This window comes from Melanerpes formicivorus, unplaced genomic scaffold, assembly GCF_026170545.1.
Source record: "Melanerpes formicivorus ecotype bairdi unplaced genomic scaffold, bMelFor1.0.p_v2 SCAF_20, whole genome shotgun sequence".
NCBI lineage: Eukaryota > Metazoa > Chordata > Aves > Piciformes > Picidae > Melanerpes > Melanerpes formicivorus.
Window position 1 is genome coordinate 11195356 of NW_027142372.1, and position 24903 is coordinate 11220258.

Below are 24903 nucleotides of genomic sequence, written 5' to 3' on the forward strand. Positions count from 1 at the left end.
TTAAGTTCAGCTCCGAGCTGGGCCAACGGCCAGGATACTCGGGGGGTAGGCGTGCCAAAAAATGTTCAATGACTTTGGTCATCACCCACCTCTCCTCCTCCTCCTCCTCCTCCTCCTCCTCCCTTCTCCCTCGCTCAGGCGCACAGCCCCGGCTCCCCCTCTTATCACATCCTTGCCTTCATCTCTTGGCTCTAGCATCTTGCTTTGTCTCTTGCCCTCCACTTCTCCTCAGCTTGCTCTGGAGGGTTTAACTCTTCTCCCTCCCTCCTGCTCTCCCTCCTTCTCTCCCTCCTTCTTTCCATCCTCCCCTCCCTCCTTCCCTCCTTCCTTCCCTCCTTCCTTCCCTCCCTCCTTCTCTCCCTCCTTCCCTCCCTCCCTCTTTCCCTCCCTCCTTCTCTCCCTCCTTCTCTCCCTCTTTCTCTCCCTCCTTCTCTCCCTCCTTCCCTCTCTCCATCCTTCCCTCCTTCCTTCCCTCCTTCTCTCCCTCCTTCCCTCCCTCCCTCCTTCCCTCCCTCCTTCTCTCCCTCCTTCTTTCCATCCTCCCCTCCCTCCTTCCCTCCCTCCTTCCCTCCCTCCTTTTCTCCCTCCTTCTCTCCCTCCTTCCCTCTCTCCCTCCTTCCCTCCTTCCTTCCCTCCTTCCTTCCCTCCCTCCTTCTCTCCCTCCTTCCCTCCCTCCCTCCTTCCCTCCCTCCTTCCTTCCCTCCCTCCTTGCCTCCCTCCTTCCTTCCCTCCCTCCTTGCCTCCCTCCCTCTATCTCCTTGCCCCCAGCTCTCTTGTCTTTGGCTCCCTTGTCCCATGGAGGTGTTGGAGAGGACCCCTAAGGGAGAGAGAGAGAGAGCAGCTCCTACTCTGGGCTCCCTCCTCATCTTCTCTGTGTTTGGCTTGAGGTGCAATTCTGAGGGGAGTGGAGGGTTAGATCCCACCTAGAGAGATGCCCTGACCCCCGTGGTTGTCTCTGCATGGTGGGGAAGGGGTGGATGGGTCCTGGTGTTCCCCCACCTGAATGGAGATGGGATTCCAGCAGTATGTGATACTGTTGGATAGGGAGGCACTGAGTGCTTGGCCTGACTCCCTCATCTTGGGGTGTGAGAGGTGACCTGAAGATGGAGAAGAACCCCTGATGCAACATATGTGGTGGCTCTGGACATGTTTCTGATCTTGCTGCAGGCAGGGAAGGGGCTGGAGGAGTCAGTGGGAAGCAGCCTGGGAAGTGCTAAACTGTTGTAAACTGGATGGGGAAAGCTGTTCTCAAGAGCTCCACGCCACCAGGCTGGCTCTGCACAGGGGGTCTGGCCACCCTGTGGTGTCACAGTGTCCCTAGCACCCTGCCCAGGCACATCTGGAATGCTGTCTGTGGAGGGAGTGAGGACCTCTCCACATCTCCTGAGGTGAGCAAGTGGGATGTCCCGAGAGCACTTGGCATCCTGCTTCTGCTCCTTGGTGGCCTTGGGATGTCCTTTTGCCCTGTGCCATCCCCTTCAGGCTGGGTGCACCCTCTTGCAGTGGGTTTTCAAGCCAAGGGATTGCCCAACATCCCATTTCTGGGACCAAGGCAGCCAGGTGATGGGATGAAGCTTTTCCCTGGCACCCAGTCCCTGCTCATATCGGGGTTGTGGGCTGTGGGTCCTACTGAGGAGAGGGACTGGGACTGGAAGGGGTTAAGGCAGGCAAAGGAAAACAAGAGTGCTGCAGGGCCTGGGTGGCTGACAAGCCAAACAACTGTTTTTGACTCACTGTTGCTGCCTTGCCAAGTGCAATTGCTTCCACATTCCCATCCCCTGGCTGGAGGGGCGCGGGGAGATGTTGGCTTTTTGTGGTCGGGGAGGGGAAGGGGGGATGCCGGGGGGGAGGCAGCAGCGGGAAGGGCTGGCTCTGCATGGCTTTTTCTCAGCTCTTCTCTCTTTTATTCCCCTCCCTGTTGAGCTCCAGGAAGGGGCAGGAGGTGATGCTGCCAGAGAAGGAGGATGCTGCTGGGGGGGTGATGCTGCTTGGAAGGGGGTGATGTGTGTTGCTGGGGGATGGTGCTACCAGGGTCACTTGTGCCAACTCCTGGTGGGACCCTAACTCTCCTGCCAAGCACCAAAGATGGGAGAGGGAATAGGGAGGCTGAAACTGACCCCCCCTAGGTCTGGGTTACTCTCCCTTCTCTTGCTGTTTGTCTACGGGAGGGACCCTGAAAGGTGGCTTCTTCCCTGCTGAGGTGTGCCGGTGGCTGTTGAGGGATGACAGCATCCCCCTGCCCCTTCTCCTGTGGTACCCATGGATGGAGCCCCACATCCTTGATGTCTCTCTTGCAGCCACATCTAGGGATGGAGAGTGACGCCACTGCTTGGGGAGTCTCATGTAGGGCTGGGCCCCCCCACCATGCCTGGCTGAAGCAGTGACAAATCTGCCGGTGGGGGGTTGGTGAAGGGGATGCTGGTGCCGTTGTGTTGCAGACAGCAAGAAATAAGCCCTTGGAACATGGGCTTGGTAGTTACAGCAAAGATTTGAGCTACTCAGGGACACTGCTTTGTGGAGTTAATTATCTTCTGAGGCTGGGTTTTTGATGGTTTTTAGGTTGGGTGGTTGGGGGGGGGGGGGTGGGGGTTGTTGCTTGGGATTATTTCTTGGCAAACGAGGCGTCGTTTTAAAGCGCTGAGCTCTGCTCCCTCTGAACTCCTGGCTGCTAAGTGGTATGTAGGAGATCCTGGTCTTAAAAAGAAACCAGAAAAAAACCCCACAGCCTCCTAAAAGCCCTGCTGCCTTTGCAGTGCAAATATGGGCTCTGGGACAGCTCAGCAAGATTTTGAGTGCTCCCGAGGCTGTTTCCCTGGGGGAGCTGAAGCAGCGACCTCCCACAGGGGGCCCCAGTATGGTGCATCCCTCCCCGGTGTGGTGCTTCCCTGGGAGCACTGGGACAGCTTGGAGCAACTGAAGGGGTGGTGGCAGAGGAGGATGTGAAGATCCCCTGGGGGCAGAATCTTGAGGAATGCTTGGTCTCTGCAGAGATGGGGGCTGTTTAGTGTCCCCGTCTCTGAAGTTCAGCCTGGATTGGAGTGCCTGGAGGGAAATTCCCAGCTTTTGGGAAGGTGTGAGGGTGTGCTGCTAGCCAGCCCTTGGGTGAGGAGGAGATTTATAGGGCATGTTGGCTGGTAGCATTTCTCCTGTTGGGATGCTGCAGGGTTGGGATATTGCTCCAGCACCAGATCCCTCTCATCCACCAGCTATTTCCCTGCTCCTGGATGCTCTGAGGGTCCAGAAGAACTGGGGTTGTACTGCAGGGGATGTAGCCCATATGCTGTCACCTGCATGGGATAAACACAGTCCCCTGACAGGAGGGAAAGCAAACACATGCCTGGCTCCTGATCCAGCCCCAGAGCAGCTCCTGTGGGATGCAACACTTCGGAGCAACTCCTCCAGCTCCTGCTGCTGGTACCTGTTTAATCTCAGCCTTGTGTGCTGAAACCCAGGGGAAAGGACACAGCATCAACCTTCAAGTGTTGCTGGCAGCAGTGGAAGTCAGGAGGAAAATCCTTTCCCCTGTTAATGTTGCAGGAAGGATTCACAGAAATATCCTGTGTCTCCTGGGGATGCAGGAGAGCTGGCTCAGGCTCCGGTCCCACAGCCGTGATGCCACACCACTGGGACAGACACATCCTCCATCATCTCTGCACCGGGAGTGCTGCTTGGCCAACCTCTGCCTGAACCCCAATTCCATCCCCACTGTGCCCATCACCCTGGCATCGTGCCACCCAAGGCAAACCCCCAGACTCTCGGCTGGGGCCTTTGCAAGGGAAGCGAAAGACCCTCCCAAGCGCTCCCCAACTGTAAGTGGCAGGGGACGGCCGTGCCCCTCTTGCCAGCTCCTAATCCAGCCACGGGAAGGCAATTAGGAGATGGGATCCCCTTTTTCCAAGGCAGCAGATGGGGCACGGGGACAGGCCATGGGGCTGGGGAGCAGTGGCGGAGGAGCTGGCTCTGCCTCCTAATGTGTTTGCAAATCCTCACCAGCTGAGGGGATTAAAGCCGGCATCTGGCTCGCTTTATAATATTAAAACAAAGGGAGTTGTAGGCGCCATGATCGGGGGCAGGCGAGGGGGGGCTCACTGCTCTGCTTGCTGTGCTGGGAAAATCTGCAGGAACACCTCCCCCCCCCCCCCCCCCCCCAAGAAAAACAACCTTTCCCCCCCCGCAAAAAAATCCTCCCAAGAGTTGGGTGTCCCGTTCCTCCCCCCTCCCCCCCTCCCAATAAACCTACTCGAGGTGTCCTTGCCCCATCTGGATGCTAATCTCCAAGCTTCACAGCCCGTCTTGCAGTGGGGAGTGCAGGAGCTTGGCCCCCACCGCACTGCCCTGGGCTGGAAGGCAACATTAGGGATGTTGGAAGTCTGCAGGAATCGCCCCCACACCCTTTCCAAGAGCTTTTCCCCATGGAACAAACCCAGCTGGGGTGTCCTTGCCCCAAGCCGGGGTGCTGATCTCTAAGCCCCACAGCCCACCTTACAACCGGGTGCCGGAGCCTGCCTCCCATCGCAGTGCCCCGGGGTGAAGAGCAGGGCTGGGGGCGCTGGAGGCGGGTGAGGATGCTGGAGACGGGTGGGCTGTGGGGTGGGTTTTTTTCTCGGCAGGGGGTGTTTCTAGCTGCTTTTTTCCACCCCGTTGCGCTGTTCTGGAAGCGGCAAGAATTCAGGAAGCCGGCGTGCGGCGGGTGCCAAGTCGGGCTGTACCGCAGCCAAGCCCCTGCTTGTTTTCTCGTCTTACTGGAGCCAGTAAGTGACCTTATTAGCTTAGGGGGCAGCTGCCTTATTAACACACATCTGGCGGTGAGGAGGCCACATAGGCCCTATATTGTCTCCCTGCCTGCTCCTAACCCGGCGATACCTTGCTGGGGGGGCTCAGCTCACCCCGCAGCTTCTCCTCCCTCTGCCCCTGCCAGCCCTATTCCCCTTATCCAGAGCATAAGCCCCGTGGGGTTTATACTGGGGGGGTGGGGGGAGCGGAGGGTGGGGCAGGAATAAGCAGATGGGGTTAGGGGTCTGTTGAAGATCATAATCTGTACAAGTTTACAATGGGGGGGTGGGGGGCGGAGGGTGGGGGGTGTGTTTAGAGTCTCCCCCCTCAGCATGGAGGCTGTGCTGCTGGCATTCCCATGGATGCTGTTTTGTCTCCTGCAGCCCTTTCCTCTTCCCTAAAGGGCAGGCTCTGTTTTTTTGGGGTGCAGCTTTGCCCCTCAGGACAAAGGATTACTTGGAGGTGCTGGACCACCCAAGCAGCATCCTCCAGTCCCTGCCAGCAGCTGGGGTGGGCACTGGGATTTCCCTCCAGTGTGTGGCAGGGATCAGCACTGGAGCATCCTGCAGCAAGGAGGCCCTCAGTGTGCTGGCTTTTGGGGGTTTTCTAGCAGTTTTGGCCCTTGAAGGGGACAGATTCTTGAGGAGATGTGAGCTGCAAGGTTCCTGCTCTGCCAAGGCAGGGAGCCAGGCACTTTGCCACACACTGAATCACCACAGACTCTGCTCCAGGCTGTCCCAGTGGGTGCACATCCCACCCACAGCCACCCGTCGTGCCCATGTGGGACCTGCCAGCTCCATGCCTGGCACCCACCCTCACGTGGCATCACCCTAGCTATAATTAGAGCCGAGCCAGAGGGGTGCTGGTGCTGCACATCCTTGGGGGGTGGGGGGGGGGGAGCAAGGGCAAGCTGGGATGAGGAAGGGGGTAAAGCTGGGGTGCTGGGCACCTTGCCCATGGCTGTGCTGCGCAGGGATGCCCTTTGTCCTCCTTGGCATGTGGGGGAACTCGGCAGCTCTTGGCTTCTCCCTCCTGTTTTGGAAATTCAAAACATTTACAGGGCGGCCCACTCGAGCCCTGCCTGCCACGGAGCAAGGCACTTGGCTGACTCCTCTGCTTTCCTTGGCTGCTTTTCCCTTGCCTTCACACTCAGGGGGGGCCTTTTCTCCACCTCCTCCCCCTTTTTTCTTTTTTCTTTTCTTTCTTTTTTTTTGTACTTACTTTCTTTTTTTTCCCTATCACATAAGCTTGAATAAACAGCACAAACCTGCAGGAAAGGCCATCAAGGGGGACAGGAGGCAGAACCCAGGGTGAAATCAGTGATGCCAGTGCTGGTGCCAGCTGGCCCCTCACGCTGACCTTGCTCTCCGCTGGGAAGGACGGCTGTGCTGGGCAGCCCAGTGCTGCACCAGAGCTAATGAGCTCTGCCTGAGCAGAAGGATTAATTAGCTGCTGGGAGAGGGAGGGCATCCTGCTGCGGTGACTGTGGTGCCGCTGGGTGCAGCGACGGAGCCTGGCACGGCACAGTGCCCAGTGCTGCGGCACCGGGGATGCTTTTGCTGGAGGCTGCTGGGAGGATGCTCCAAGGGGAGCTGTGGTTCTTCCCGGAGCAAACACTGTGGGCCAGATGGGGAGAGGAGATTCCCAAGAGGCAGCACCATGCTGGGAAGCTGTGAGAGCTGCCACTCACCAGGCTCCTGCCATCTTTTTTTCCCATTCTGCCCCCCCCAAATAAGCTCTGTGGGGTGTGGGGGTGTTTTGCTGAGTGGCTGTTCCTGTGTGGTTGTCCCTTTGGGAATGGGAGCTGAAAGTGAGACTTGGATGTAGCAGAAGCACTTAAATATGTCCTGTGGGGTCTAAAATGACCCTCATGGGGACAAGGTGGCAGCTGGACTGGTGCTGTGTGTGGGGCAGAGTCTGGCTGTGTGCTGGAGCTCAGCTCTGGCTCCAATTTTGCAGCTGGACCAAAATCCAAAGGGTTCAAGGATGCTTAGGATCATTGTGCTGGGAACTGTCACCCTCCCATCCCTGGGAGGACAGATGGACCCCAGACCTGGCTGGGGACTTTTAGCATCCCACTTAGCTATGGGATTTTCGGGGGGGGGGGGGGATGCGGGGGGAGACAGCCTGTGGGGCTGCTCTATTCTCCATCTTCCCACCAGCCAAAAACGTGCTCCCCTTTCCCAGCCAGACATGAGGTGAGGGGGCACATCAAGGGGGGACATTAAGCAGAGTCGGGGGGGGTGGTGGTGTGAGCTGGAGAGACGAGCAGGGACATCGTGTGGAGGCCGGGAAGGTCGTGAGGACACGGAGCTTGAACTTGAATGAGATGGTAATTGCAACGTGCCTAATTACAGGGAAAGAGCAAATCACTCCAGTGCTTCATAAAGTGTCTGACACGGAATAACGAGGATAATTAGCAATCAGACGGGAAGCTGCTACCTCCCTGCTCACCAGAGCCCCTGGGAGCCCTGTTCCCCCTCCTGCCCCATGGGTCTCCCTCTGCAGAGCACCTGCCCCACTCTAGGGTAGTTGCATCACTTTTGCCCCAACTGGTATGGGACATCTGTCCCCCCACTTAGGGTGTCAAGCCCTGCAAAGCCACCCTTGCAGGGACAGAGTGCATCTGATGTCACCCTACCAAGGAGGTCTGGTGGCCCTGCCAGGTGTCTCCACACGTGTGTGTGTGTGTGTGTGTGTGTGTGTGTGTGTGTCCAGCCGTGCTGCTGCGCAGTGCAGGCAATGCATTAATGCTGGCTGACGCTAGAGCGCACCAGAAGCATGTCGTGGCATCCTCCTGGGGACAATGACACCCAACAGGGCCACCTGCTCTGGCCACCTGCCCACACCCTAGGGTGGCCCTGGAGGCACCCACTGCCGCCCAGATGGGGATCCTGTCTGCCCTTGTTGGCCACAGGGGATGTCCTTAGCAGATGTTTGGGCTGCAATGGATGCTGCCTAATTGGATTTGGGAGGGGTGGAAGAATGCGTCACCCCAAAACCCACCCCTGACCTCCCAGCCTGGCCAGCATCAACCTCAAGGGACAGGGAGGGGCTTGAGGAGTATCTCTCTCCCAAGTAGCTACACTTTGTAATAATGGCTTAGGGAGTGTGTGCCCCTCAGGGGGGGCTGTGCTGTGCTGGTGGGGGGCTCATCACAAACCTCCTGTCACCCCAGCCCAGAGTAGGGGGGATGGAGGAGCATCCCCTGGACAGCATTACCCCAGACAGGAGCTATCTTGCAGCCTACAGCCCTCTCCTCAGTGTCCCTCAGCTGCTTCCTGATGTGAGACTTGTCCATTCCTGCCACCCATGAGTGAAAGGCTGAGGAATCACCTCTGTCCTGAGCATGAAGAGACCTCCCAGCCCCAATATACCCCCAGGTGGGGGGTACCAGGCTGCTTTGGGGGCTTCCCTCCAGCTCCTGCTTTCCCTGGAGATCCTGCAGCCACCTCACTCCTGTCCCCAGCCGCCACACAGTCTGTCCTCCCATAGGGGGACCATTCCTCTGCCCACTTCCCAGCACCTCCATGAAGCCTACAGCAGATCCCAGCATGGTTCTGGGACTGATCCCACCACAGCTGGGGCTGCAGGGAGGGCTGGGCACACCGATGCCACTATGGGGATGGGTGTGGGTGTCTCTGGGTGCCGGGGCAGAGTGGAGGTCACCCTTCCCAACCTCTATCCCCTATGTGCAGGTTTGTTTGCCGTCTCTCCTCCCAGATTTTTATTCTCCCCCCTCCCTCTTTAGAGCAGCTGTTCTCTAATAAGCTGTTAATGATGATACAGTAAGTAGAAGCGGAGAGTCCTGCGGGAGCTGCCACGATTTGTGTAATTGGTCTCAGAGGAGACAAAAGTATCTAATATTTACATGCTGGTATTAGTCCCTTGGGAATGCTGTCTGGGATGGCACGGGAGGCAGCTCCCAGCCTCAACCTGCCTGCTCCCAGCTGATGGATCATCACATCTCTCATGGATGGAGATTGTTGCTGGGGGGTGGGGGGCAGGGGGCATTTCGTGTGCTACGCTCCCTCTGAGAGCCTAGGGATGGCTGAGCCTCCCCACAGCTCGGTACCCAGCTGGTTTGTGGAAGCAGTGGGGTTTGGCTGAGCTGCTTCCAGTGGGAGCCTTGTACCAGTGCAGGTTGGAGGCAGGAGCCCAGGTCAGGGCTCACAAGCATGGTTTACCAGCCTGACCAAATGGTCCCAGTGTTTTGGGCTCTTGAACTGACCAGCTGACACCTGGAGTAAGGAGCAGGAGATGGAGCGGGGTGCTTGCACTTTGGCCACCAAGCACCCTTTTCTCTGTACCAGTGGGTGGGATGGGTCCATCCAAAGTTGTGCTGGAGCTCCTAGATGGGCAGGTTGGAAAGCTGTGCTGGCGTCTTGCTCCTGGTCGGCCAGGTGAGCCCCGGGGCTGGGCAGCTGCTGCCTGCAGCTCTTAAGTCCTCAAAGGTAGGGGAAACTGAGGCACAGAGGGGCTGGGAAACATCCTGGCTGCCCTGACCCTGTTGAGGTCTGGCCCTGGACCCCATCCTGCACTACAGAATGGATGAGGTGTCCACTGGGGTTTCCCTGAGTCTCCCTCACCCCTAAACACAGTGTGCCCCCAAAGCTTTGGGGTTGTCCCCTCTTGCTGGGGTCAGACACTGACCAGGTTTGCCTCAGTGCAGCTGCCACTGAGATAAGCCATGTTGGGATGCCATGAGTGTGCTTTCTCTGGTGTACCCCTAAATCTGCCAATGGCCCCTGAGGGCAAGACACCAGCAGGAAGGGGGTGGCATGGAGGCACCCAGCCATGAGCAGTGGGGCAGACTGGGTTTGGGTTGTGTGCAGCCTTATTCCTTTCTTCGGGCAGAAGATGGGAGGGTGCCACAGCACCTTGATCCATCTCAGACTAGGACTGTGGAGGAAGGAGGTGGAGGGCAGCCCCATGCTGTGCCCCCAGAACCCTGCAAGATGGTATCCCCTTGCTTTTTCCACACAGATTCCCACCCTCCCATTGCCGTGGCAACCTCCAGCATGGCAACTGGGCACCTTCTGGCTCAAACGTGCCCTTCCCATCCCTGGAGTCCCCTCCTGGGAAGAAAAGGGGGGTGCTGGGTCTGGTGTGAGTGGCTGCAGGGGAGAGTTAATTTGCAGTTAATATGTCAGTCTGGGGCATCCCTGTTTGCCCTGAGCTGCCCTGTTGCCTGCAGAATCAAAGGCACACTGTTTTCCAACAGCTTGAAAGGAGAGCAGGCAGGTTTGCTTTGGAGGCTGCTGGCCTCATCCTGCCCACTGGGACCAGGCTGGGCACTGCCAGGAGCTGGCAGCTGCTACTGGGGTTATCTGGGGCCTCCTGGGGTGGGGCAGGGGGGGAAACAGCTATGAGGTGAAGGTCAGTGAGCCCTGTCAAGCTCATGACTTGGATGGATGGATAGATGGATGGATGGAGGTACTCACATAGAGTTGGTGGATTTGGCATGGCAGGGACAGCATGGGTGACCCCAAGACCTGTCTTGGCTGCCACCTTTTGTCCAAGGCAGAATGGATGGGCATCATGTGTGCAAAGGTGCCCACAGGGTGCAGGGCAGCATCCTGGGGTGCTGAGAGGCTTTCCTGGCTTTGGGGGGTGTGAGGGGGAAAGGGGGGGAAAGGGGGAGGGGAGAGAGTGTTTGTTGCCCCCCATGCCCCTGCTGTGTGTGTGTTTTAGGGGGGGGAGGATCTCCCCCGCCTCTTTCCCTCCCTCCTGCCTTATGTGTTAAATCTGCTAAGCAGGGGAATTGCTGTAGCCGCCATCTGTGAGCTGCCAATAATGGGATTAACTCTTTCTCCTGGCTGGGGCTGAGCCTCAGTGTGGTTCTGTGGAACCTGCCCGGGGTACCCCCAACCTCCAGACCTTCCTAGGGAGAGCCAGATCACCAGGACACGCTGGTGATGATGTCATGGGGTCACAGGGCTCTCTGGAGCCAGCCCAAATTGCCCCCCCCCCCCCCCCCCCCATGCCAATCGGAGCCACTGGCACGGACTCGCTGCCTGCCTGCCTCAGTTTCCTCCCTGCCTCGGTTTCCCCTCCTCTGCCTCACTTCTCCCCATTCCTGCTTCACTTTCCCCCCTTCTGCCTCAGTTTCCTCCCTCCCTGCCTCAGTTTCTCCCACTCCACCTCAATTCTCCCTCCCCACCAAGCAGAATGGTTTTGGGCATTGCAAGGGGCAAGCTGCTTTCGCTGCGTTGGGAGGCATACACATGGCGGGGGGGGGGGGAGGCTGGTCCCAGTCCTCAAGGCATTGGGAAGCAGGGATGCTGAATGCTCCCGCCCTCGTGGATGCAGATTGCCCCCCACCCCCCCCGCTTCCAAACCCGTAATGCTGGGTGCGCCCTCCCGGGGGCTGCTGGGTGCCCCCGTTCCCCGCCCGGGGAAGCTGAGTATCTCCCGCCGGGAATGCTGGGCGGCGCCGCTCCCGGGATACCGGGTGCCAGCCCCCTGAGGATGCTGGGTCAGAGGTGGAGCCCCACAGGGGCGAATGACAACACAAGGGTCCCCCCTCCGCACCCCCTAGCCCTGCATCTCCAGGCCTGTTTCCCTTTTCGGGGGGGTGTGTGGGGGCTTTGCCCCCGCTAATCCGCTTAGGCTGCGCCCCGGAGCAGCTGGCGAGGCTGGAGCCGCTCGCTGCCCATCCTCCTCCTCCTCTCCCAACAGGTGCCCCCCCCCGCCCCCCCGCCTCCCTCCCTTGCACTGCCGGGGCCATCGTATTCGCCCCCCCCGCCCCCTCACCCTCTCCCCTCCTCCGTGCTCCCCGCAGCAGGCAGCCCCCCTCACCCCCCCCCCCCCCGGGAGCGCTCATTAATTATCTAATCTTCCCTTTATGTTTAATTTACAGCCCCGCGCGGCTCTGGCCATATGCTGCTTTTGTTGTGTCTGGCTCTTTGTTGTGGCAGGCAGCGGGGGCTGGCGAGACCCCCCCCAACCCCAACCTCAACCCCTCATCCACCCCCCCCCAACCCCAGCCTTTGATCCCCCCCCATCCTCCCCAGCACCACCCTCCAGCCACCCCCGCGGCACGGTGGCGAGCCCCGGGGAGGGGGTAAGTGGCTTTTTCTCGGTTATTAATTACCTTGACCCCCCCCCTTCAACTCCTCACCGTGCCCCCCCCCCCCCGCTTCCTTATCGTGCCCCCCCCCCCCCCATTTCTGTCGCAGGCAGCTCGAGATTTGATCGTGCGCTGCCGCTCGCTGCTGCCGGGTCCCCGCTCCTGCCCGCACCCCGCGACCCCCACAGGTAGGTGCAGGGAGGGAGCTGCCTGTTTTCCCCCAAAACCCTGCCTTCAAGTGGGGGGCACCAACCCGGGGGGGGGGGGGTGTCCTTCTTGAGGTGGGGGGAAGCAGAGTGGTTTAGGATGATGTAACATCCCCCCCCCTTTGGACTTGTTGCGTGCCCCCCTCCAATCTACAAGGTTGGGGGGGATGGGGTGCGTGTGTGTGTTCTGCGCAGGGGGAGCCCTCTCCTCATGGCACCCCCGACCATAGGGGGGGAAAGGGGGTGTGTAAGTTGCTGCAAACTTTGCCGAGGCTCTTTCTGTTGGTGGAGATTTCCATCTTTTAAAAGGAAAAAGGAGGAAAATGGGCTTTCAGCAGATTTCCAGGGATGCACGGCAGGGGGGGCAAGGGGAGGGGGCACCCCTACGGAGTGTAACCCGGGGCTGCAGCACATGGTTTGGGTCTGGCTTGCCGAGGGGTGTCAGTAATGCTTGGAAGGGGGGAAAAGGCATTTGATCCCCATGGTTGGTACCCCCTGGGTGTCCAAATATGTGTTTGTGGATGTTGGGGGACAAAATGTCATGTCGTCCCTCAATGACCCCCTGGGTGCTCTGTGAGCTTGGAGCTGTGTGTCCCCGAGGGATGCTAGTGCCTGGGTGGCTCTGGCAGTGGGCAATACCAGGCAGCATCTCTGCCTCACCTCCTGCACCCAGGTGCTGGCATGGGCAAGGGATACCCAAACCTGCACCCCAGGGCCTTGGGACAGTGCATGCAGGGGGCTGTGCTCTTGCTGTCAATCCGTCCATCTGTCTGTCAGCCCAGGGAGAGGAGCGCAGGGTGGGTGTCAAGCCATGGGCAGGGTGGGTGCCAAGCCACAGTCCTGCCTTGGTCACAGGAGTCGTGTGCCAGGCCAAGAGCTGGGCTGGCCACAGCACACAGGGTCTCCTTGCAGTGATATGTAAGGTCACTGTGACCACCAGGGTGGTGGCTCTGCCAGGGTGGCTGGCTCCAGTGGTGGCTTCTGTGAGGTGGTGGTGGAAGCTGGCACCAGATGCAACCAGTCTGCTTCCAGGTGAACAAACCTCTTTTCATGCTTACCCAAAGCAGCTGGTCCAGCAAGTGTCCTGCTGGAGGGGTTTCTGGGGCCAGCTGAAGGTCCCCTTGTCCAGAGGGATGTGTAAGGGGCTGCAGTGACCAGGGAACCCTTATGCCCTGGGGTGAGATGTGTCACCAGGGCACAATGCCAGCTGCTGGCACAGCCTCAGTGAGGGTGATAGCATGGGGGCAGCATCAGCTGACCCATACACGTGTCCTGGCCGCAAGGTGACATCCCTGCTACCGAGGGAGGGGGGGACACAAGGTGGGCACTGCTTCACCAGCACTCTGTCATCCCCCCAGTGCCACCAGGGTGGCCGTACTGTCCCTTTTTGGGGGTGCTTTCCACATGCTGACTGTGGGGTGCAGAGGAGGGGCCCATGCCACCGCGGTGGCTCGCGGCAGGTGGCTGCTGTTTGGCCAGGGCCTGTCCCCATACAAAGCCCCATTCCCTCCCTCCCTCCTGGCCCCACGCCACGGGGCCGCTTGCCAAGCCAGACGGGTTTGTGCTGCGTGTTGCAAGAAGCACCCAAAATACAGGGCTGGGCTCCCCCAAGGCTGCCCACCCCATGCCCAGTGTCCCCAGCATGCCTGCCAGCTCCTGGGTGCTGGGGAAACTGAGGTAGCAGGGCAGCAGGGAGCTGAGGCAGCCAGTGCCAGGGCTGGGAGAGTAAACAGGATTCTTGGCATGGGTTGCCATTGCCGCACTCTCTGTCTGCGGGTGGGGGTTGCTCTTTGCTGGGTATTTCAGGCTGGCTCTTGCTGCTGTGTTTCACCCCTGCTCTGCACCCTGGGGACCATGGCTTTGTCCCCACAGGTGACAACCCCCACTTGGTGCTGGTCAAAGGGGTCATTGTTTCCCCTGGGGGTGGCCGTCACTGTGTGTGGCAGGGCTGGCACAAGCAGCGGGTTGGCCTTGGCCCCATGCCCGCTGCCGTGCCCTTTTCCAGAGGCAGCTGCCTGTGGGCACAGCTTGGCAGCTGTCCTGCCTGTGGGCTCAGCCAGGGCAGGACCCAGGTTCCCCTTGCCCCTGCACAAGGTTGCAACACCACTGCTGTCATGAGTTTGCAGTTCTCAGCCCAGTGCTGGGTTTTTCTCCTTGGTCTCTGTTCCTGAAGCTAGGGTCATGCTTGGAGGGGACAAGTGGTGAGCCTGTTCTCCCCGTCCTGCTGAAAAGTCTCTCTGGAATGGTCCCCAGTGGCTTCACCCCTGCAGAAACAACGTTTCATCTCTGAAAGCCCCTGGGTTTCCACTCTGGAGCTGGCGTGCAGAAAGGGGCTGTTTTAGCCTCTCTTCCTGGGCATGCTGCACTTCTTGGGGGAACCAGAGTATCTCTGGGGTATGTGCTGAGATCCTCTAGTCTGTGCTCTGTCCCCCCCCACCCCAGCCATTACTGTGCATCCTATCCCTCCCAGTTCACTTCCCACCTAATGGCACGGCTTATTCTTATGGCTTTTTAAGTGCCTAATGGCGCGCGGGGCTAATGGTGCGACTCCCTCTGTTTGTGCCACCCAGATGGACGGATGGGTGGGTGGATGGATGGGTGGATGGATGGATGGTGTCAGGACTTGGCACTCCCTGAACCTACAGGAATGGGGAGAGTGATGAGAAAGGGCCCAGTCGGTGCCCTGAGGAGCTGGGGGGCTGCGAGCGGGCGTCCGCCTGCCCGCCTCTCCTCCCTTCTCCGAGCAGTAATGTCACCGTAAATGATATTTATCACGAGGTGATAAAAATCTATTTCCAGCGACCTCCTGGAAATGGCCCTCGTAAAACCAGGCAGCAGACGGAGGCAGGAGGCAGACAGCGGGGAGGGGGAGCAGGCAGGGAAATGGCTGTAATCAGCTGCGGAGCAGGGGCCAGCTCTGCTGTTCCCAACCCTGAGAAATCGATGGCGGCTGCAGAGCCTGAGGGCTGCCCGGGCCTGGCTGGGTGGATGCTAGCGCAGCCCGGGGTCTGAGCATCCTGGGATGCAGCATCTGGGCCGTGAAGGAAGGACCAAAGCAATGTGAGCAGGGGGCAGGGGGGGGCTTTTGTATGCTGTAGCTGCATCCCATGGTGTTCCCAAAGTAATATCTCATGGATTCTGGGCCAAAACTGGTGCCAGAGCAGCAGGTTGGAAATGGGATGCTGAGTTAGCTGGCTTGTCCCCACTGCTCACAGCCGGGCACTGCTGGGTGACACATTGCCCCCCATATACCAGGGGGCTGCTTTTGGTCAGGGCTGCATGAGCTCCTCTCTTCCAGCTCCATCTCTTCAGTGCTGATGGCTGGGTGCTGATTCAGCCATCTTCCTCCCAACGCTAATTACTCAGCCATTCGCGGAGTCCTGGCCATAAATTCTCCGTCAGGAGCAGGCCAGGAGGTGGAAAACCTCCTTGGCTCCTTTCCCTGCTGACCTGACCTGTAATCCGGTGTAATTCATCGTGGTGCTGAGTCGGCAGGCGGGTGCCTCATCCTCCCCCATCCACCTTCGGGATGCACTGTGTCCTGTGTGTCTCCTTCAGCATCCCTCCTTGCATCCCTCCTGCCTCTGTGTGACACTCCCCCTGTCACAAGGGACAGCCTGGGTGACCCTGTGTCCCTGCTGCACCCCAGGTGAAGCTTCTGGCCTGGGGGCTTTGCCAAGCTGGGAGGTGTGTGAGGGGAGGCACAGGGCACCTAGACCACCTTTGTGGGCTTGGTGAGGTGGAATTTGCTCCTAAAAATGGGGACAGGGCAGGACTCCCCCTTCTCGTCTCCTGAGGGAGGAGGGATGTGGGGGAGAGATGGCTCCTGGGTCTAATCTCCTGTCCTGATGAAGAGACTAATAATCGCTTAAAGTAATTAACGAGGTGGGGTGATGGCTGGGCCCTTGCTTCGGGGGTGACACAGGGGACAACAGGGAGGGGGCTGGCCAGGGGTACAGCTCCCCCCCGCAGCCAGATGTGGGGCGGTGCCAGGAGAAGGGACAGCAGGAAGGATGGGAACATCCCACTTCGGCTACCACTCACCCTCAAAGTCCCTGCCGAGTGACACGGTGACACTAAGGTGGCTTGGTGACACTGCAGGGCTTTGTGCCCACCTGCCTGGCATGCCCGGGGGGGGGGGGGGGGGGGGGCACACGGTGACAGGGTGGATTGTGAGATGTAGGTATTATCCTGGCATTAAAGTTCTCCCCTTTGCAGATGGTGAGCGTTTAATCTGCGGCTTAACGAAGCCCCGGCCCCGGCGGTAAGTCCGTCTTTAGATGGCAGGCGGGAGCTGAGAACCGCCGCGCTAAGCCGCCGGGCTGGATGAGGAAGGGGGACACGGGGAGGAGAGGGGGGGATTGAGGCTTTAATGCCGTGTAATTTGTCTCAGTGTGCAATGTCACCATTTCAGCTGTTTACTCTGGAGTCTAACGATGAGGTGAAGGTTCTGTGCTGCGCAGTGCCGGGGAAATCCTTGCGGATTTGAGAGGGCAGGTTGGTCTCTGCAGGGTCAGCTCCCCTTTAGGTGCCGGGAGCCGAGGTGCTGCCATGAGCTGGTTGTCCAACCAGGACCACACTGGGGTTTGCCATGTGTGTGACTGCCATGGTGTGCCCTGCCTAAAGGGGATTGGGACCCACTTAGCTGCTCCTCCCTGCCTCCCCCCGCGTGTGCCGTGGGGCTTTGCCAGGTGGGAATGTCCCAAAAACATGAGCTGGGTGGGATTTTCCAGAGTGAAAAGCCCCTTGGGGCAACCACCTCTCCCTGTGGCAGGTATTTAAGGTGGCAGGGAGGGGACACAGGTATTTAGTGTGGCAGGGATGGAACAGTGACTGCAGACTGCTCAGCAGCTCTGGATTTGGAGGTGGGTGCCAAGATGGGTTGCAGGGTCCTGATGTCCCTGAGATTGGGGAGCATGAGGGATGGAGCAGGGCCACAGAGCTGAGCAGCAGCATGTCCTGTGGGATTTGAGTGGCAGACCCTGCTCCACAGTGAGCTGCATCCCTGTCTCCCATCCTGGGATTTGTGATCCTGGGGGGACACAGGCAGTGGTGGCCTGGAGCTGGAGCTTTGGGAAGGTGGCAGAGGGAGATGGGAACTGCAGGGACCACTGAGGCCAAAGGGTCACTGAGCCAGCCAGAGTAATTTGTCTCAGTGTGGAATGGTGCTATTTCAGCTGTTTACTCTGGAGTCTAATGATGGTGAAGGCTCTGTGCTGCACAGCCTCAGGGAAATCCTTAGATTTGAGAGGCCTGGCTGTTCCCTGAAAGTCTTGTGCCCCTTTCAGTGCCAGGAGCAGAGGTGCTGTCAGCAGCCCTGATGCCAATGCATGCATGAGGTGCTTGTAACCTCCTCTGCCTCAGTTTCCCTGCCTTGAAAGGAGGATTGAGGGAAACTTTCCCAACCTGTCAGGGACTGGCAGATACAAGCAAACCGTGTGTCCCTGTGGTGGAACTGGAGATGCTCTGGGACTGAACAGGGCATGTGTCCCATCCTGCCCACCCAGCCTGACCTTGGGATGATGGAGGGGTGAGCATGGGAGGTTCTCCAAATGAAACTGGAGTGACATGGGCCCCAGCATCCCCCGGGACCTTGTACATCACCACTAGCCTCAGCTTATCCCACAACCTGGGGAAACTGAGGCACAGGAGGGGATGTGGTGTGACCAGGGCTACTGAAGCTCCCCAATCCTAGAGTCCCAGAGGAACTCAAGGAAATCTGAGTGCGAGCAGGCAGAGCAGGGAAAGCTGGTAAAAAGCAAGGAGATCTGAGAGCAAGCAGGGAAAGCCAGGAGCAAGTAAGGAGATCTGAGAGCAAGGCAGGGAAAGCCGGAAGCAGGGAAAGCAAGGGAGGCCAGAAGTGAGGAAAGCTGGGAGCAAGCAGGGGAAGCCAGGAGCGAGCAAGGAAAGCCAAGAACAAGCAAGGAAAGCTGGGAGTGAGCGAAGAAAGCCAGGAGCTAGCGGAAAAAAAAAGGCCAAGAGCAAGCAAAGCCAGCCAGGAGCAAGCAGGGAAAGCCAGGAGCAAGCGGCTGCGTGGCCCCCCCGCTGCCTCCCCCTCCATCACCTCCCCGTTCGCTGGCGAACAAATGTCTGTTCTTGCAAAAAAAAGAAGTGACAGGGGTCGGCGCAGCGCTTTCCACATGACCTGCCCGGGAACAGAGGACGTCTTTGTTAATCCAGCGAGCTGTCAGTTCAGCCTCTTCACAAAAGGCATAAACCACTTATTGCTGCTCTCACCCCTGACCCCGGATCCGCCTGCGCGCCCTCCATTGTGCCGTCTCGAGGAAGCTGGCAAACAATTTCGGCTCCTGCTCGCTCCCCCTCGCCCCCCGCCGGCATGGGGACCCCCACCATCAGCATCACGCACACCCCTCCCCACCCCCCACCCTCCGCCTTTCTCCTGCCCTGGTTGCATCTGCGTGCCCGTCGTCACCTCGCCTGGCAGCTGCTGCGAGGGGAATGGGGGCTGCCACAAAGGGCTTGGGGGCCGGTGGCAAGACAACCTCTCTCCCTCCTTTCCTCCCTCCCTCCCTCCCTCTCTCCTTTCTCCCCCCTCTCCTTTCCTCCCTCTCTCCCTCCCTCCTTTCCTCCCTTCTTCCTTCTCTCCCTCCCTCCCTCCATTCCAGCACTGCCAGAGCAGCTGGCCAGAGCCCATGGTTTGTGGTGGAAGGGGAGCTGTGGTGCTGCCCCCCGTTGATCCCCAGTTGAAACCCCTTAATGAGAGGGGACAAAAGCTCCTTAGGGCCCCTGGCTGGGACGGGCTGGGACGGCAGCTTTAGCCAAAGCCGCTTATGGCCCCAGCACAAAGCTGTTGAGAAGAACCCCACTTCCCAGGGCTGGCATGGCATGGCATGGCATGGGGTGATGTTCTTGCCCCACCAGCCTTGGGGGGGAGGGCCTGATGGGGTCACACTGGGTGACAATTGAGGGTGAGGGAGCTGAGCATGTGCTGCTCACCCCGTCCCTCTGCACCCAGCACCCAGACCCACGTCGGGACCCGTGCGTGCTGGAGCAATTAGATGCAGTCACTTTGGGGCTATATATAACCCAAATTGCTGCCTGCAGCTCGTTAGCTGGCTGTCACAGCCGCTGTGGCCGCGGTGGGTGAGGTGGTGTCGCCGGTGGGGTGGGAGGGTGACACTGGAACCCGCTGTTCCCCAGGGATGAGGACACAGGGCGGGGGTGCAGGGGGGTGTGCGTGTGAAGCCAGGATGGGCTGGCTGCTGGGAACAGGCTCCTGGGGGCCACCTTGCAGCAGTGAGCAGGGCGGTGCTGCACCCGCTTCTGTTCCTTCACCATGCCGCTGATGTGGGTGGTGGCAAACCTGCTTTGCTGGCGCGGCACAGGGGGCTGCGATGCCATGGAGGTCACAGTCAGACCTTTCCCCCTGCCCAGCATTCCCCAGGCTGCTGGGACAGCTTGGGTCAGGGTGCTTGGGCACAGGGAGGCCACCAGCACATTCCGCTCTAGTGCTGGCTGGCAGCATTTCCAACGTTGTCTCCCTGGTGCGGGTGGCATTTCCAGCATCATCTCCCCGTGTGGCATCCAGCCTTGACCGCCGTCTCCGTCCCTACGTGCCCCACTACCGGTCCCCGCCCGGGCTCGCCGGCGTGCCGCGGAAGACACCGGCCCCCGCGGCGGGGCGGAGCGCGGCACCTCGGGCTGGCTGGGGGCAGCTGCGAGATGAGTGCGAACATATTGTGTGGGCTCCTGCAGCAGGCGTCACGGTGTCGCTGCTGGAGAGCAAGCAGGAACCGCAACCCTGCCGTGACAAACGGCTCTGGCACAGCCACAGCCATGCCCACGCGGGCGCCTGGGCCGTGTCATGGCACCCCCAGCTTCACTCATGCACCAGAAGAGACCCCAGAGGGGGGAATCTGGGTGGACAGTGATGCCCATGGCTGCAGAGATGGGCTGCTGCCCAGCACATGCTGTCGCTGCTGTGGCACGTCCTGGTGGGCCTATTAGTTTTCCGGGGGGGGGTGGGGGGAGCACCTGGGTTTGGCACATCCCCAGTGTGGGAAAGGTTAACAGCACTGTGTTTTTCTGGAGAGTTTTGTTTCTTTTTGTTTTTGTTTGTTTTTCTTCTTTTTTTCTTTTCTTCCCCCCCTTTCCCCATTTTAATGAGGGGTTTGCACAGCTGTAATTGCAGGTTCCAACTTTCTACCAGCAAACACGGCTGAGAAACTTTAAACATGCCACTGGAGATGGCAGGGATCTGGCCACCACCCCTCCTGAGGGCACCCACCAGGGTGTCAGGGACCCTTGGAGTGCCATGCCACTAGCAGGGAACCCCTGCTGCACCAGGTCTCTGGGCACAGCCTGTTTTGGGGGGAAAACTCCCTGTTTTCAGGCTGCTGGGAGGGTGAGGGAGGATGAGGGTGAAGGCTTCATAGAGGGAAGAGCATCTGAAACCATCTGGGTGAACATATGGTGGTGGTGATAAAGGGGAGATGAGGGTACAGGGAGGATTCATACCCCCCCCACCGCCCAGCCTTGCAGCCAGGTGCTGGGGTGCATTGCTCCCCCCACGCTAAGCCTCGGGCTCTCTGCATGCCCTGGGAGGCGCAGGATGCTCACATCCTCCCCACCTCAGCCCTTGCTCACTCATGAGAGCTTGCACGCAGGCTGTGCCAAAACCCATTGCTGGCACAGCTGTGCCGGTGCTCACCGGGCTCCGTGCCTGTTGTGGTTATGCCAGCCAAGAGGTGAAGCACTGCGACTGCATCCACCCCCGGTGCCCTGGCAGGGGTTTTCCAGGGTGCTGCCCCCTGGGAAGGGTGGAGGTTGGAGGAGGTTGGGGCTTCAAGGGTGGGATGCTGCTGGGGCAGTGGGGGGGGGGGGGGGGGGTTTGCCATGCCTGTGGCATCAGTGTGGGCGGTATGCCCAGGGGTGGCATTGGTGCTGCTGTCTGCCCCAGCAGCAGGCAAGGTGGAACAGGGAAGCTGTATTTTGGGGTGTCCTGGAGGCACAGGAAACATGCTGGTGCAGCTGCCTATGTGCCAGACCCTCACCACAGAGCTGCCACAGCCCTTTGCTTTCCTGTTCTGTCACCAAAGCCAGGGCCAAGGGGTGAGCTGGGGGCCACCACAGGTGTTAATCCTGGTGACAGGAGCAGACAGAATGTGCCCTTGCTGGGGAGGGATGGATGCAAGGACACAGTTCCTTGCCCTTGCCACCGACTACATTTTGACTCAGGTTGAGCTCTCTGTGTCCTTCATACTAAGGACCTGCTCAGGTTGATGGGTCAGATGCCACACAGGGGGGGTTAGGGGAGTGCCATTCCATGAGGCTCTGGTTGGAGCCTTTTCTCTCCTATTTTTGTTACCTGCAGAGCTGCTCTGACACCCCTGCCCATGGTCTCCCCTGTCCTGCTGCCCTTGCCTGCCTGCCAGCTCAATTTTTCCCTTGTTAATAACATCACATAACGATGTCACATTGATGTCATCTTGCTGCAAACCTCCCCCAGACCAGGACCCTGCCCAGGGGCCATGCCCCATGTCTCTGGTCCCCACCAGTGCTTGCTATGAGCTGTCACAATCTTGTCCTAGAGACCATGTGCAGGATCAGTGTGTTTCTGCAGGCAGCCACTCATGTAACGAATGGGTGGGCCTCAGCTCTGGTCTGCTCACTACCTATGGGGACCTGCATCTCCCTGATTCCACGGCTAAGATGAGCATCTCCATGATGGGATGCTGGGGGTACTGCCAGTGCTCCCCTCCAATTTCAACACTTGGTGGCAGGGCACCCTTTCCCTCCCAGCCCCTGCCCAAGCACCTCAAGGTGCTGCTTGGCAAATTAGTGCCCAAATCAACCCTCTTGCCTCTTAGTTGGGGGTGAGTCTTTGAGGACGTGGGTGGGGAGGAAGGTTTTACACCCCCCTCATCTGAGGGGCTGCGGCAGTGCTTTTATCTGGGTGGACAGATCCCTCCTAATTGAGCAGATATTCCATGTTCGCAAACAGATGGCTCCTTTGCATCAATTATTCCTTATCTGTGTAACCGGGGATGATTTGCTGACAGATAGCGCGGGGTGAAGTTAAAGCAAGGAGGCGGCCACTGCTCTGCACTGGCGCTGGCTGCTGCCTGGGGGGTCCCAGGGGACACAGATGGTGATGGGGTGAGGGATGGATCCTGGCTCCCCCTAGGGCATGCAGGACCCATCTCCAGTGCTTTTACATCTTGGCATCCTCCAGCAGGAAAATAGAGGGGGTAGGGGCTGCCACTGCTGGGAGGGCTGGTGAGTTGGGGTTGGGGTCTGGGGGCCTGAAGACGGTGCCAGATTTTGGTAACCACTGCCAAAATCTGCCTTACCCCCTGTGCCCCCAGCCCAGCTTGCTGCTCCCTCACTGTGTCTTGCCTAATACTGCTGTGACACGTGACAGGGGATGATTAATGCTAATTAACTATTAGTTGCTCCGGGTATCAAAGCGCACCCCAGCTCTTTGCCGTGCCCACAGGTAGAGGATTGCTGCCTGCTGCCACTGATGGCGTCACCCCAGGTTGAGGAGTGGTGGTACGGCATGTTCCCCTGGGATCCCAGGGAGGTGACCTAGCCATCAGGAATCCCACCCCAAGCTTTCAGGGATGGGGGCAGGTCCCTGGGCTTTTCCCCTGCCCACTGTGAAAGTCACCTTCTGCTAATCATTGGGGAAGAGAAGAGCATCCCGCCATCGCTGGGGCAGCTGGTGGCACCCTGCCAGTTGGAGCTGGTACGTGGTGGCACTCGAGGACTCGCGGGATGTGCCGAGCGCTCGTGGTTGTGCGGCGCTGCCATATGGATTCCATAAATTAAACCTTTCCAGGAAATGAACGGTAAATTTATACAGCTGCTCGCGTGCGGGGCTCGTTGAGTCTGAGGGCTTCCCAGCAAAAAACCCACCTACCGTCCAGCTCTTGCTCCGGCTCTCCACGTCTGCAGGACTAACCCCCCAGTAAAACAGGATCAGCGTAGAATCCTCACTGTGTTGTCAGACACTGAAGTCCCCAAACTGGGAGCAGGGCGTCCCCTCTGGCAAGAAGGGAGGTTGCCCGCATCCTGCTGTGCCTGGGGCTGGCACAGCGTCCTGAGGAGTTTCTCGGAGCTAGGGCTGGGTTGCCCATGTGCCTGTCCCAGAATGGTGTGGCAGTGCCAGGATGTGTGTGGGGTTGCTGGCTGTGGCTTTATTAAAGATAAACAGAAGCGGTGACAGCCCAAGCTGTGTGCCTGGGCGCGCCTGACATGGAAGGTGACAGCTACAATGAACACGGGGCCACGGCAGTGCCTGAGGACGCCGGGGGTCAAGGAGGGTGATTGTCCCCAAACTGAGCGAGACGCAATCTTTGTGGCACGTTTCGCTCACCCGCCCGACGTGGAAGGCGATGGGGAGGCGGGGGGGGTGGGGGGGTGGGTTGTTGATCTCGAGTAAACACTGCCCGGTTGAGTAATCGGGAGCTGCCCAACCGGCCAGCTGCCGCCGGCGGGCGGGCGAGGGGACGCCGCTTTGATTCATGTCCTCTCCCCCCTCCTCTCCAGCCTTTCTTGTCTGGCCACGCTGGGAGCCATCGGCCGGATCCAGCTGTAGCCCCGCGGCGCGGGCTGGCGTGCAGCTCCCCTCGCCGGCCACGTGCACCGGCTGGCAGGAAAACAAAAGCATCCTGTGTCTGTGTGCCCCAGCGTCCCCCCCGTGCCCCCCACCCGTGCCACGGTGCTCTGGCATTGCCACGCTCAGCAAAGGAAAAGGCGCTGAGTCTCTGTCCTGCTTCTCTTCCAGGCGTCCTCTTCGTCCCTTGAGACAGCTGCCGCCAAACCTGCAGCCACTGAGTCCCGGCACCGAGCGGCCAGCACCAGGGAGAGCCCAGGGACAGGCGGTGGCACTGCCCAGGACATCAGCCAGCGGACAGCTTTGGATGTGGAGAGCGCGGAAGCTGGAGCCACAAGTAGGTGATGCCGCGGGATGCCAGGGGGTGTGGGTATGCTGTCCCCAAGGGTTGTCCTCTGCACTGGCCAACCCATGTGCCGCCACGGGAACACTCACACCCAGTGGTTTGAGGTTGGGGCTCCAGGAGGTGACTCTGACAGCACCTCAGTCCCTGCCCGTTGTCTCCAGGGCTGTGACTCAGGCCACAGGTGCTGAGGGAGAGCTGTGGCATTGGGCTGACCATGCTGGGGAGCTGGAGGGTGTGGGGGGGGTGTGCAAGGCTGGGTAGGGCTGTGGCTCCCGGGACTTGGCGGCCTCGTCTGTCAGGAGCAGCAGCATTTTTTGGGAGAGGTATCACGCGTGCTTCCCGCCTGCCTGCCTCCCTGGCCCAGCTTGTTTGCCAGCCCTTCCCGCCGGGTGCGCTGTGCTGTGCCGTGCTGTGCCACGCCAAGGCTGCTTTGATCTGGCAGCAACCGCCAGTGCCGGTTCTTGGCGTTGGGTTGGGGAGAGACAGGAACCGCAAGGTGCAGCGGGTCAGGGAGTTGGGAAGGGCAGGGAAATGGGGAGGGCAGGAAAATGGGCCAGGCAGGTAAATGGGGCAGGCTGCCTGGCAGGGGACAGTGGGGGTGGGGGAGGCACATTTGTGACCCTTCCATGTCCTCAAGTAAGGGCACTTCCCAGGGACACAGTGGCTTGTGTTGGCCATCATTCAGCCCTGCAGAGATTTGGCCCTGGTTTGGGATCCCTCTGGGAGGTGGGGGGTGCGTTGGGTTGGGGGGTGATCACGACGCATTTGCAAGCTGCTCACCACCCAGCCGGCAGCGGCACGGAGGCAAGCTGGGAGCCGTGGCCTGGAACGGGCCTGCCAGAGTCAGCTCGGGATTTATTACCCTGCCAGTGGCTGCCGGGCAAAGGTGACAGTGACTAATGGCTTGTTACACGCCTGCCACATC

The 24903-nt window shown here is 59.6% G+C and overlaps 1 protein-coding gene across 2 annotated transcripts in view; it reads left to right on the top strand.

Annotated features, from left to right (window-relative positions):
- GSE1 (Gse1 coiled-coil protein) overlaps window positions 1-24903 on the top strand; it is a 112310-nt gene that overhangs the window by 12417 nt on the left and 74990 nt on the right. For both annotated transcript variants that reach the window (XM_068150823.1, XM_068150824.1), the window contains exon 2: window positions 23804-23969. In XM_068150823.1, the coding sequence (XP_068006924.1) occupies window positions 23804-23969 (166 nt within the window). The remainder of the gene's footprint in view (window positions 1-23803; window positions 23970-24903) is intronic.